General features: G+C 45.7%; 1 protein-coding gene across 1 annotated transcript in view; it reads left to right on the plus strand.

The window, feature by feature from the left end:
* LOC119374170 (putative ATP-dependent RNA helicase TDRD12) overlaps positions 1 to 12,685 on the plus strand; it is a 177,804-nt gene that overhangs the window by 112,225 nt on the left and 52,894 nt on the right. Inside the window, exons 24-25 of the mRNA XM_037644234.2 lie at positions 3,911 to 4,112; positions 12,029 to 12,185. Of these exons, the coding sequence (XP_037500162.1) occupies positions 3,911 to 4,112; positions 12,029 to 12,185 (359 nt within the window). The remainder of the gene's footprint in view (positions 1 to 3,910; positions 4,113 to 12,028; positions 12,186 to 12,685) is intronic.

The raw sequence follows: 12,685 nt of genomic DNA on the forward strand, positions 1-12,685 counted from the left end.
TAAAATTTGCCTACATGCCTACTTTTTTTTGGATGGTTCTCACTAAGGAAGCTGAGGAAACGGGCACCACTTCTTTTAACAATTTCGTCAATATTGATATTAAGATGGAAGTCTGTTATATGTGATGAACGATGACTGCTATGAGAATGGCAGTACAGTTGGCAATGTGCTGTATGTATAATTTCTATAATACATGTTTGAAATTAGTCGTGACTCTGACACCCTTGACCGACCCTTGTATTAGACCATTGTTAAAGAACCTTAATGAAATAAGTGCTAAAGAGCCGTTTAAACAGATTTACACAGTCGTGGACTATTTGAAGTTTCAATCGCATTATAGCACCGTCAGTGCACTGTCCTTTTTGCTTGTTTCAGGGATGTGTTTTTCTTGGAATTGCTTTCAAGTTTGAAGTCTGAGATATTAATTATGTTACTTTATGTCACATATGGTCTATGTGGGAGGCATTCAGATGTAGGATGCTTGCCTTATGGTTGTTTCACATGAAAGCCATTGCTTGAAACAAGTTAAATGAATGTCCAAGAAATCAGCTGCGAGTGTGCCATTGTCCCAATTGCAGTTCATTTTGCCACCTCTGATTAATCTGAATAATTTTGACTACCTAGTATTATAACATACTCTAAGCGCAATGTCCAAGATATTATATGAGTATGGACCGATTCGAATTCAGCCACTGCAGCCAGGAATCCAACTTGTGCCCTTGCTTTTGCCAAGAGTGTCACAGTCAGCGAGAAATCGCGTTGGGTGTCTTAAAGGCAAACTGCCAATACCTTATTCATTGCCACAGAATGGGTGGGGAAGGTGAGTGTGACAGCATCCTTTCCTTTCCATAACTGACATTTAGGTGGTGAAAAACAAGTGCAATTGCGCAGTTTGATCTGCATCATATTAATTGCATCTACAGTGTGCTACCTGCACATGAGCAGTAGGCTGCTGGCTTCAAACCATGCGTTCCTTGCTCAGAACAAAAGCTTCTTTTGCTCCAAAAGCTGCTCTTAAACTCCTAAAGGCACTTCCGTCACACAGTGCTTTGTTAATTTTTGAACTTGCATATTGTGAATACTAGGCTTTTGCGAATATTCGAGCACTTCGAATATTCGAACGAATATTACAGTATTCGAATTCGCTTCGAAACGAATTTAAATTCTAGGAAATTTCGAAGTATTCCAAATGATTGAATAGACATATATAAACCGCATGTAACCTCCTGTAGAGGTGGTTTCACTGCAGTGGAGGTGTGCTGTACCATGAATACACCTTCCCAGGAGAAATCCGCGCTGCCGCGAAGCTCCACTTCAAGGTTAAATGAACAGGCAGTAAAACCTCGTTCATTCAAAGTCACTGGGACTGTGAAAAATCTAATTAAATGGGTTTTCGAATTAACCACATAAAAAACATGCACAAAGCGGGATGCAAGGCACTTTTAATGACTGGAAGTAATCAGAGGTGGTCGTTTGCTGTGCCTGCTAGTTTGCGGCTACAAGGGCTTTTTCCAGCAATACCTGGTCCTAATTTTGCCGCTAAACCGGGGAAACGACGAGCCTCGCTGCTGCCAGCGCAAGGAAAGAAAAAAAGTCACAGTTTCGCCGCAAGGGCGAAGCAATGAATGCGATAGCAAGGAACTAATGCTATACGAAGTGAGGCTCGCCAATGAATACTCTCAGTTTGAACAGCGCTTCTGTTGCAAAGGCGGCCGAAGCAGCGAAGGAAACTAGCGTGCTTCAAGTGTCGAGCTGTGACACTTGATAGTTCGCGCTCATCTTCTGTTTGTTCGTTTAGCGGCGTCCCTGAGCTCGAGTGACATTCGTACGCGCCGTAACATGAGCGCGGACAACACGGTGAAAGCGTGAAACATTCCTCTACCCCGCGCCACGAGAAAACCGCGCGAGCAGACAGCGGAAGGGCAAGCTTCTCCCATGCGCAAATATAAGAAGAAGCGAGCGAGCTCGCCGACGACTTTTAAATGCGCCCGTCGGGCTCCTAGCGCCACTCGCTGGTAATGAAGAAACGCTTATTATCGCCTTCTGTCTCTGAGTCCGTCCAGCGCTAAATGGTGTATATATAACGCTCGCCGTTACCTACGTGGAGCATCTGCGTTTCGTGGCGTAGTGGATAGCGCCGCTCGCTGCGGAGCAAGAAGTCCCTGGTTCGATTCCGCGCTTCGGAAGCATTTTTCTGAGTTATTTTTCTTTGGGGCCTTTATATATATATACATACTTATACATATACGGTGCATGACGGCGGCGACGGCGACGGCGACGGCAAAATCCAGCCGAGACTGTCCATATAATTGCTATCGCAATAAAAAGAAAAAAAAAACGGTCTCATGGTCAACTGAAACGTGCCTGCAGAAAAGAAGACGTGCTTCGCTGCAACCCAGTGGTGACACGCGTGCAGCATGTCACCTGCTCCTCGCCACGTCAGCGCGTCATGATGCGACCATTCGCCCATTCTTTCTGGTAAAATAAAGAATTCAATAATGACCAGTGTGAAGGAATTTGCGATGTGTTCTGGGTGGAAAAGACGATCATTGAAGTTTTCGAACTGAAAGTAGGTGTTGCAGGCAAGTACTCCGCCAGCAATGCAAGTGCGCAAATTGCCGGAACAACCGCCAGTCGGAGGTTCGCATACATTGTGAATTCCGTCAGACCACCCTTTAGTAATTTCTTTATTTTTCCAGAAAGAATGGGGAAATCATGACGCGCTGACGTTGAGAGAGGCATGCGTCATGCTGCCCCCGTGATACCGCTGTGTTGCAGTGAAGCACGTCTTATTTTTCGCAGGTGCTCATTTCAGCTGACCACGAGATCGCCTTTTGCTTTGTTTTTTGTTGCGCTGGCAGCAGCGACGCTGGGATGTTTCACTTGTCACTTGTGGCTCCTAAGGGCCATCATTTCTGCGGATTTGCGGCTAAATCAGGATCGGGAATCGGCACATGGCACCCAAATTTTTCGAATTAACCGGGCTGGTACTGACCACAGCTTCAAATTATCCACTAAAATTTACATTGCAAAATACGGGACTGCAGAAATTCTTCTAATTAAGCAGGATTTCAAAATAACCGAGTTCGAATTAATGAGGTTTTACTGTATTACCCTCACATCGATTCATCATTTTTTAAGTTTAAAAGCTTGTTATACTGGCTTATATGCTCTAAGTATAATAAATTTTAAAACATAACATATTTTACAGGTTATCACTTGCATTCTACCGAAAGTCAAATCCTGCTACTACTCAAAGTTGCTTCCACTTCCCTTTGCACCAAAAAGAATTACATACGCATGTGCGTTCTTTAAACTTTAAAAATATTGCGCTGGTTATTTGGGTCATGACAAATAAGCTCTTTTTTTTTATATATAATATGTGTCATAAACTATTCGAATTCGCTTCGAAATTCGCTTCGACCAAATGACTATTCGCTTCGAATTCGCTTCAGACCTAAAATTTACTCTTCGCACAAGCCTAGTGAATACAATTTAAAAGAAACGCAAGAAAATATTGTGTGCAAGTGCTTTGAGGTGTGTTAAAATAACATGGAGCTAGTTTTTTAGTAAATATATCTGGTACTATTCCTGGTTCTTTCACGTGCTAACGCACAATATGATTATGAGGAATGGCATAGTTAACAAGGGGCCGGGGAGGGGCCCTTTAGATTAGTTTTGACTGTCTGGGGTTCATCATTGTACACGTATATCTAAGTGCACAGCTGTTCTTGCATTTTGCCCCCATCGAAATGCAGCCGCCGTGGCAGGAATTGAACCTGTTGCCTTGAGCTTAGCAGACCAACACCTCGGCCACTAAGCTGCTACAGTGGGTAGTGTGAAACGATAATGAATTGTGCATGGCTTTCTTTTTTTCTTAAAATCTCATCTCACTCTTTTTGTTTTGCAGATTGTCCTGCGGCTTGGAAATACCTTGTGGCTTGACCCACTTGTCTTGTGGGAAAGTCTTCCCTTTGTTGATGCAAAGGTGCCTTTAAAGAATGTGAGAACTACCTTAATTGAAGAACGCCTTGCTTGTAATAATGCAACCCATCTTGAAAGCCTGTGCGACTTGGTTGCTGATGCAGGAGTGCCACTACCTATTCTCTCAGGTGTGTTATTACCTCTGCATGACATCAATAAGCTTTCTTTAACTCGGAAGTTTAAGATCAAAATGTTGTTTAAGTCAGTTTTTTTCCCCCACCACAGGGTCAACATTATGTACCTTTCACCCGTTACCTTGAAAAGTATTTCTGCTCCACTGAGAATATGACTGAAAAAAGGAAAGGTTACTCCACATATGGTTCTGTGCTTTGTGTAGCTGCATTATTAGCTTTTGTCCCTCTGTGTACAAGAAGTTGCCCTGGTAATTGGGGAAGCGTCACTTGCACAGCAAGTTATCAAATGAAAACAGGTGCAAGCAACGCTGCCAAGCCAGATGCTGCCAGGCTGTGCTCCCTGCTTGCCTCTTCCTGCCTATCACAGTTTTCATGCTTGCTTTGTTGCTCACAGCTACTTTGTTGTGGCCTCACAAATCAGTGGTGATCTGGGAGGCGTTTTTCCCCTTTTCATTTGGGTCTGTCAGGTATGCATCAATATCTTCCAAGACTCTCAGGACATTTGAGCAGGTGCGGTCGGTCCACATTCTGTGCTTAAGCAAAGCTGTTAGGAGCTTGGATTAGTAGAGGCAAGAAATACACGTGTTGACAGCTTGAGAGCAGATAAGTAGACTGGCATTTATTCTCCAATAAAGACAGATAGATACAAGTGTAGTATGGGAGGACAAGGTACTTGAACATTGAGGGAGGGAGCTACAGGAAAGAAGGTGAGAGGAAATGATGTGTGGACTAAAGTCTTATTCACCCCTGCGACTAGCGACGGTCATGCGACCATTTGCGACCGGCTGCCAAAAAGTGACTTGGCGCAACAGACGTTCACACCTGCGTGCCTCTTATGCCCGTCGACACACAGAATTTACGTCTGCTTGCATTGCTGTTGCCCTGCAAAATAAGCTGACGACCTGTTCCTGTGCATCTGATTGGCAGAGAGGTTTGTGACTGTTGTTGTGCGACTGAAAAATTGAGCAGCGAGCGACTGTGTCAAGATGGTTGCTTTGCGACCAAAGCGGCCATTTGCGGCTAATCGCGGGTATGAATGAGCCTTAAATGTACGGGAAGCTGCCAAAGCATGTCGGATTGCCGCAACGAGCGGTCTCTGCAAAGGGCTCCGCCGCCTAGAGTTGCAGAGCAAAGTGAAAGAGTAGAAAGGAGGGAGGAAAGGAAAAGTTAATGGTCAAGACGGGCATGTTTCGCACTGCCACATGAAAGGGTCTCTTGTTTGTCAATCTTCAAGGTTTTTGCGGAACACGAAACCATGCGAAAGGGGCCTTCATAGGAAGGAGTCAGTGGTGGCTTAATGGAGTTGTGTGGTTGTGTCCATTGTTGCAAAACTAAACACAAGTTTGGTTGAGCTCCATGAGAATCTAGTGCAGATTGGCTTTGTCCTATGTCAGCTTGACCGGCGGATAATAGCCAAATCCAGATTGCACATGTTGAAGTTTCAATTGGCCAAACACCTAGCGACATCTGCCAAGGTTGTACCAGTATTCCTTGAGGTTGCTACCAGTATGCCTTGAAGTACGTAGCCATAAGAGGGTGCTACAATCCACTGAATGTCATGTATATAAGGGAATTTCGGGAGATGGAGTAAAGTTGGGTTTTTTTGGTTTCTGCTTGCCAGCAGTCCACCTGATTCCTCGTCCCCTGTGCTGAACATGTTGTCAGAAGTGGGATATCGGCGTTAATGCCGACATGCCTAACGACACTGTATCCACGCCCGCCGAACCAAAAGTGCACCTTGTTCACGCTCGCGCATCTGGTCTGTGCCCACCAGCAATTTTCACGTTTTCAAACCCTCCCGGGAGAATGGCCAGCGTGGATTTCAGCGTTTGAGGACTACGCCTACGTGGTCAGCCTGCACAGTGCCAGTGACAAGGCCCAGGCACGGACAATTCTTTACTGTGTGGGACCGCAAGCCAGGACCATTCTTTTGTCCTTGGGGGTGTCAACACCGGAGGTTCTTTCACTGCTGTCAAAGAAAAATTGGATTCGCACTTCATGCATCCAGTAAAGGAGATATACCAAAGTCGTTGTTTCCACCACTGCACTCAGCAGCCAGGCGAATCTGTGGATGACTTCTTTACGGCATTGCGCAACCTGGTAAAACGCTGCGGCTACAACAGCCCACTTGTTGAGGACCACCTTATTCGCATCAAATTAGTCTTAGGTATAAGTGATGAGAAGCTGTCTGATCAATTGTGCCAGTACACATAATTTACCGAAGAAGTGCTGTGCCAAGCCCGCACTCATGAGGAAACAGAAAGAGCTGTTATCACGCACCAGATTGACTATGAATAACGCCCTTGCCGAAACGCTAAATATTGACTCGGCTCGACGAAACAATACACCCACTCCTTCGCCACGTTTTCGCGACCAGTCTGAACACCCAGCTAGGCTATCGTGTGGCTTTTGCGGGTGTCATCGTCACCCACAAAAAGACTGCCCAGCCAGAAAAGCTGTCTGCCACTACTGCATAAAGCTAAGAAAATTTGCCCGAAGTTTGAATGAAAAAGAACAGAAACGAGCTGCTCAGTTCCATCGAAATGCACCTGGATTCATGCCGAGCAAGGTACACGGAAATGCTTGGGAACGAGCACCCGGCCAAGTTTAAGATAAGACTCTGGTGCGGAAGTTTCCGTAGTCTCGTCTTTCCTATAATCGTTGGGGTTTAAAGTCCTAAAATCTCATCTTTCCTAGGCCGACCACGGGTGTTGGATGCTGTTGAAGGGGAAGTCTTGGGCCCTAGTGAACAGAGTCTTCACGTCCTTGGTACCTTTTAAGGTGCCCTTCAACACTTTTCCAAGTAGCCATGGAATGGCTTCACTAAAGGAGCTTATTTCCTCACAAATCGACCGCCGCAAAAATTTTTAGAATCCGTCTAGTATGAGCGGAGTTAAAAGATTTGTCGCACACTATAATTGCTTTCTCTCTTCTCTCGTCTTGACGAAAGCGCTGGAAGCTAAGCAGGGAGGGGTGGCACAGGGGAAGAAGGTACGTCACACGCACCTCGTGACCTTGAGCACTTTTTCTTTTCTTTGTTTTTCTTTTCGAACGCGCAGCATACTGCATACTTTCAATGCAATCGCACGCGCGTGGTCAAGTGACGGCCTTTCGCGGCCGCAGTAACTACTGAGCATGCCATGTTCTAATCAGCCAATGGCGTGGAACTTATGTCAGTGACACAGCGATTTTGAGTCAACAGCATCATTTCTTGAGAGAAGAGGAAGCGATTTTTAGCTGACTTTAAAAATTTAGTGTAAATACCAGGCCACGTGCTGCGCTATAATCTTTGGCTCACATGTTCTCGGGAGCCTCGACTACCGATCAGCAGCGTTTTCTGACCATGCTGAAAAAGTGTTGCAGGGCCCCTTTAAAGCAAAGCTTATTCAAGGGCTGGGAAAATTTCAGCAAGCCGAATACCGCATTCGCATTAAACCCGGTGCTCGTCCATTTCCCAAGAGTGCCCCAAGGCGGATTCCAATTCCTTTAAACGAGCTTGTCACGAAAGAGCTGGACGAGTTGGAGTCGCAGGACGTCTTAAGAAAGGTAGACTCCAACTAATGTTGCTTTGGACTCGTAGTGGTGCCCAAGTCATCAGGCGGCTACAGAATCTGCGTCGATCTGACGAAGCTGAATGAAGTCATTGGAAGCGAGCGCTTCATCTTGCCAACAGTGGAACAAATTCGCGGCCAGTTGGGTGGAGCATGGGTATTCTCCAAGTTGGATGCGTGGTCTGGCTTCGATCAGGTGGAGCTGAGTGCCGACAGCCAGGAAATCACAACATTTTTAACGCCGATTGGTCGGTATTGTTATGAGAGACTCCCTTTTCGTATTGCTACGGCACCATGGTACTTCCAGTAGCAGTTAATGCCGAGGATCCTTGAGCGCTTGCCTGGGGTCGTGAACATAATTGACGACTTTCTTATCTTTGGAAACGATTGTCAGGAGCACGACAAGCGTCTGACTGTCGTTCTGGCCCGCTTGTGGGAGGAAGAGGAGGAGTGTGTCGCCCTTAACGAAAAAATTGTGTGTTTCGGGTCAACTCGGTCAAGTTCCTTGGTGTTATGGTTGGGGCAGACAGGATTTCACCAGACTCAAACAAAGTGAAGGCTGTCAATAACCTGCCGCTGCCGACCGACGTCAGTGGAGTGCAACGATCGCCGGGAATTGCCAACCACATCACACGGTTCATACCTCACTTATTCAGTGTTGTGGAGCCCATTCATATCCTCCTGAACAAGAACAGCACCTGGACTTAAGGTCCTGGTCAAGAAAAGGCCTTCTCACACCTCAAGTTGCCATTGAGCTCTGACACATGCATAGCAAAATATGATTCCTGCTACCATACTATAGTATCCGCGGATGCCAGTTCCTATGGTCTGGGAGCGGTACTGCTACAGGACCAGCCTGAAGATACTCAACGGGCTGTAGTGTATGCTTCAAGGGCATTCACTCCTACAGAAGTACGTTATGTTCAGACAGATAAGGAATGCCTCGCGGTGACTTGGGTCAGTTCATGGTACAACCAGTTCCTTTGCGGCCTAACCTTCGAGGTAGAGACTGATCACCTTCCTCTGGTCACCGTTTTGGGTAAGATGGACCTAGAACTCGTGCCACCTCCAATGCATCGAATGCGGGTAAAACTGGTGCGTTATCAGTATGTGGAGAAATATGTGCCTCAAGAGCACTTGGCTACAGCGGACACTTTGTCACGAGCCTCCTCTGATTTGCCAGCTACTTGCATAGTAGACACCCTGGAGCTTTTCATCCGTGAAGTGATAAAGGAATTATGGCCTCTGATAGCAAGACTGCTAGCAGATGTCCGCATGCATCAAGTCCAAGATAGAGTCTGCTCTGCAGTCATGACCTACTGCATGAAGGGATGGCCAGACAGAAACAAGGTGCCTCTGCAGGTCACTCTATTTTGGAAGAAGAGGTACAGGTTGAGCATATATGACGGCACCTTTTGCTGGACTGATGACTCGTCATTCCTTCAGCCTTGCACCAGGACATTCTCGCCCTCTTACACAAAGGGCATCAGGGAGTGCGCTGCTGTTAAGAGCAGGCCAGGGAGGCTGTTTGGTGGCCTAACTGTTACTATGCATGTGCTTCATCTCATCACATCCCGGTAATGCGGCAAAGCTGCCTTTCAAGCTCCGTTATGGTTGCAAATGTACTAACTCAAGAAAACGCTGGTTCCAACATGGAGATGAAAGATGTCGCAGAGGTGGGGGGCTCAATTTATGCTGTTTTGGACCTAAAATTCGGGTAGGAAGTCCGAAAAATCGAACGCCGAAGCTTTTTAGCATCCAAAATTTCAGATGTTCTTATATATCAACGTCTACAAGGCAGATTTGGAACTCCGGACTTGAAGGGAGCACAACCTTGTCCGCAACATCAGTTGGGCTTCCACAGAAGTTGAAAGAGGAGGAGAGGCTGAGGAAATGGCATCTTTGCCTATCACGTGTAAAGTGTTGTCGGCAACATTTTGGTTGCACCAAATCATGTACATAAATAGAATTCGGCCTCTACGTTGCCTCATTCTTAATGAGACAACTATGAAACACTACCCCGCCAGTGCTTCATCAACCTAGCGAAAAGAAACAGTTTCACGTTGCCAGGCACGTAGCCAGGATTTTTTTTCCGGGGGGGGGGGCAAGGCCTAATTATTCGAAAGGAAGTCTTTTCATGGCAAAAAGAAAAAAAGAATTGCCCGGGAACATAAAAGGCTGGACAAATTTCGGGGGGGGGGGGGGGGGGGGGGGGCCTTGCCTACGTGCCTGCATGTTGCTATCTCATAAGAATATGCTTAGGAATCCTCTCCAACTTTTTTTTCTGCAATTTCGCTTCGAAGTATTCAAGAAATATTCGAGAAATATTCGAAAAATATTCGATTCGATTCGCACTCACACTTCAATATTCAAATTCGCTTCGCACCCAAAATTTTGCTATTCGCACAGCTCTAGTTTTTTTTGGTTTCCACTTCCCAGCAGTCTGCCTCGTTCCTCGGCCCCTGTGCTGAACAAAGGTGTCTAACTCGCGAGGCACATAGAGAGCAAGCACATGCTAGTGATACTAGTCGTATTGGAAACGATAGTTTGCATGGGCAAGTACTGTCGTAGTGAGCTACAATGAGTGATTTGGGCACGTATTGTGTGAAACAGCACGGCTGTACTACACCCTGTGCTCGCCCACATGAACATAAGAGAAAAATCACCGCCCAATCACTGCATACCTATGGTTAACTGGCAAAGCTAAAAGATGTGGCCCTGATGTTTATCTTTGCACTCGCACTGCATTTGCACTTGCTCTTCATTTTTATTGAACCAGTGGTGAGTAGTGGGGCTTGCCCTATTTCTGTGGCCCATACGCGCTAGGAGTTGTGTACCTAGGATGGGTGAATTTTGGTTTTGCCTAGTGATGTACAACTTCTCTGTAAAACAAAACATTAAGCAGGTGACCATCGATCAACACCGAACACGCAAAGATGAGATACTTTTTTGTGTGTGTTTTTTGAAGCGAGTATTTACTGAACACAAAATGTGCTATAAAAGCATTACTGAGGATGTTTTCACGATTGTGAAATCGCGCAATGGCTGTGTCCATCCTGTTGACTTTGTTTAGTAGAATCTCGGTGATACGAACCCAGCTGATACGAATTTCAGTCTGATTCAAATTCGTGAAATTCCCTGGTGGTATTCCATTTTTCCAGTGGACTGAAATTTGGATGTTCCAAACACTTTTCCACGTTGCAATGGGTGATACGAACTTAGGTACTGAAAACGTCAAGCAGCAGCCAAGAGCAGCGTGCTCCGGAAGCTCTGGAAGTACGTGTGCGGCCAGCGCACACATAGTCAGAACTGTAGTTATCGTTTGCCACAACTGCTGTGGACGAAGCCGCAGTCTCTATCGACGCACTCATGTATGGCGACAATGAAACTCTGAAAATACATGTGCGTCCAACGCTCACCGAGTCAAAATGATGCTGCTTCCGAAACTGCGGCAGACGCGATCATAGATAGCAGCAGTGTAGTTCAATGGCACTTGCGCAACTAGCACACAGGGATTAAAAGTGGAACTACCGTTTGCCACAACCACTGTGCACAACGCTGCAGTCACTATCAACGCGATCATTGATAGTGACTGTGCAGCTCTGAAGGTCCGTGGCTAATGCAATGATGTTTAGAGGCAATAAAGTCATAAAATGACTCGGAAGTGTTTCGGTGTTCCTGTTGTTCGCTTGTGACTATGGTGGAGCAGACATCAAATCTAAGCTCTGACGCACGCGTTCGCGGCAGCCATTTGCGGCAGCCAATAAGGGACGCACGTTCGCGTCCCTTATTGGTCCGTTCGCATGTGTCCCAGAAAGCCATATGCGAGTTGTTTTGGTGTAAATAAACGTTATGTGTGTATCGTGCTTTGAAAACGGATTTTGCCAGTTTTTTTTGGGACACAAAATTTCTGGTGATACGAGTAGTTTTGCTCACGCTTGCTATTCTTATCACTGAGATTCTACTATAGTTTCCCGAAAGGAGAGCGAGCGATATCTGGCTGTCTTTGAAACGAAATTGTATATTCCCTGCTGCGTGCAGTGCTACTATATTTGGCTCACATGTTCGCAGGATCCTTGACTACTGATTTGCAACGTTTCCTGACATAGGCCCCTTGAAGAGGTATCATGCTTTTCGTGATGTACTGCTTCGTTAGAGTGCCTATAAGGGATGTTGTAGAGATAATTTTTTTAAATTCAAAAAGTATTTCGTGGGCTCTGCATCGTCAGGTCTATTTTCCCATGAGGCTTTGTATGTTTGTTCATGTTTTTTTTTACATTTATTTAAGGTACCATGTGCTCATTTACTTCATGAGTGCCTGTGTTTTCTCACATGCCATTTTTCTTATGCATTTTGCAGAAAAGAACAAAGAAGGGAATGGCAGTGACAACCCAAATGTTGTTGTCAACCAGCACTGTACCACTTTCCTTGACATGCAGGATTTCAATCATGTGTACCTCTGGAAGGTCACCTCTCCATCTGATTTCTACATACAGCCTTTGAAGTTCAATTCATGGTGTGTAGCAGATGCATGTTTGGTTGCTTTCGCATTTAGTTGAAACAGTCTGCTAGATATTAGATGCTTTAGTCATAAAGCTATGCTCTTTCATCAGTCATAGCTAGTCCTAGGATCTCTTATAGCACTTTTTTTTAGGCTTGTAGGCTTCATAAGCAGCCGAGCAACAACCTCCTGCCCCACCACGGTGGTCTAGTGGTTACGGCACTTGACTGTTGACCCAAAGGTTGCGGGATCGAATCCTGGCCGTCACAGCTGCATTTTCGAAGGAAGCAAAAATATTTGAGGCCCTGTACTTAGATTTAGGTGCTTGTTAAAGAACTCCAGCTGGTCGAAATTTCTGGAGCCCTCCACTACGGCGTCCCTCATAAACATATCGTGATTTTGGGACGTTAAACCCCAGATATTATGATTATTAACCTCCTTTTAGATATTGACGTTTGCTTTATTCAGACGTATAGATATACAAAATGAATAGTGCCAGCAAAATGAGGCAAAGG

This window comes from Rhipicephalus sanguineus, chromosome 1 (genome assembly GCF_013339695.2).
Source record: "Rhipicephalus sanguineus isolate Rsan-2018 chromosome 1, BIME_Rsan_1.4, whole genome shotgun sequence".
Lineage (NCBI taxonomy): Eukaryota > Metazoa > Arthropoda > Arachnida > Ixodida > Ixodidae > Rhipicephalus > Rhipicephalus sanguineus.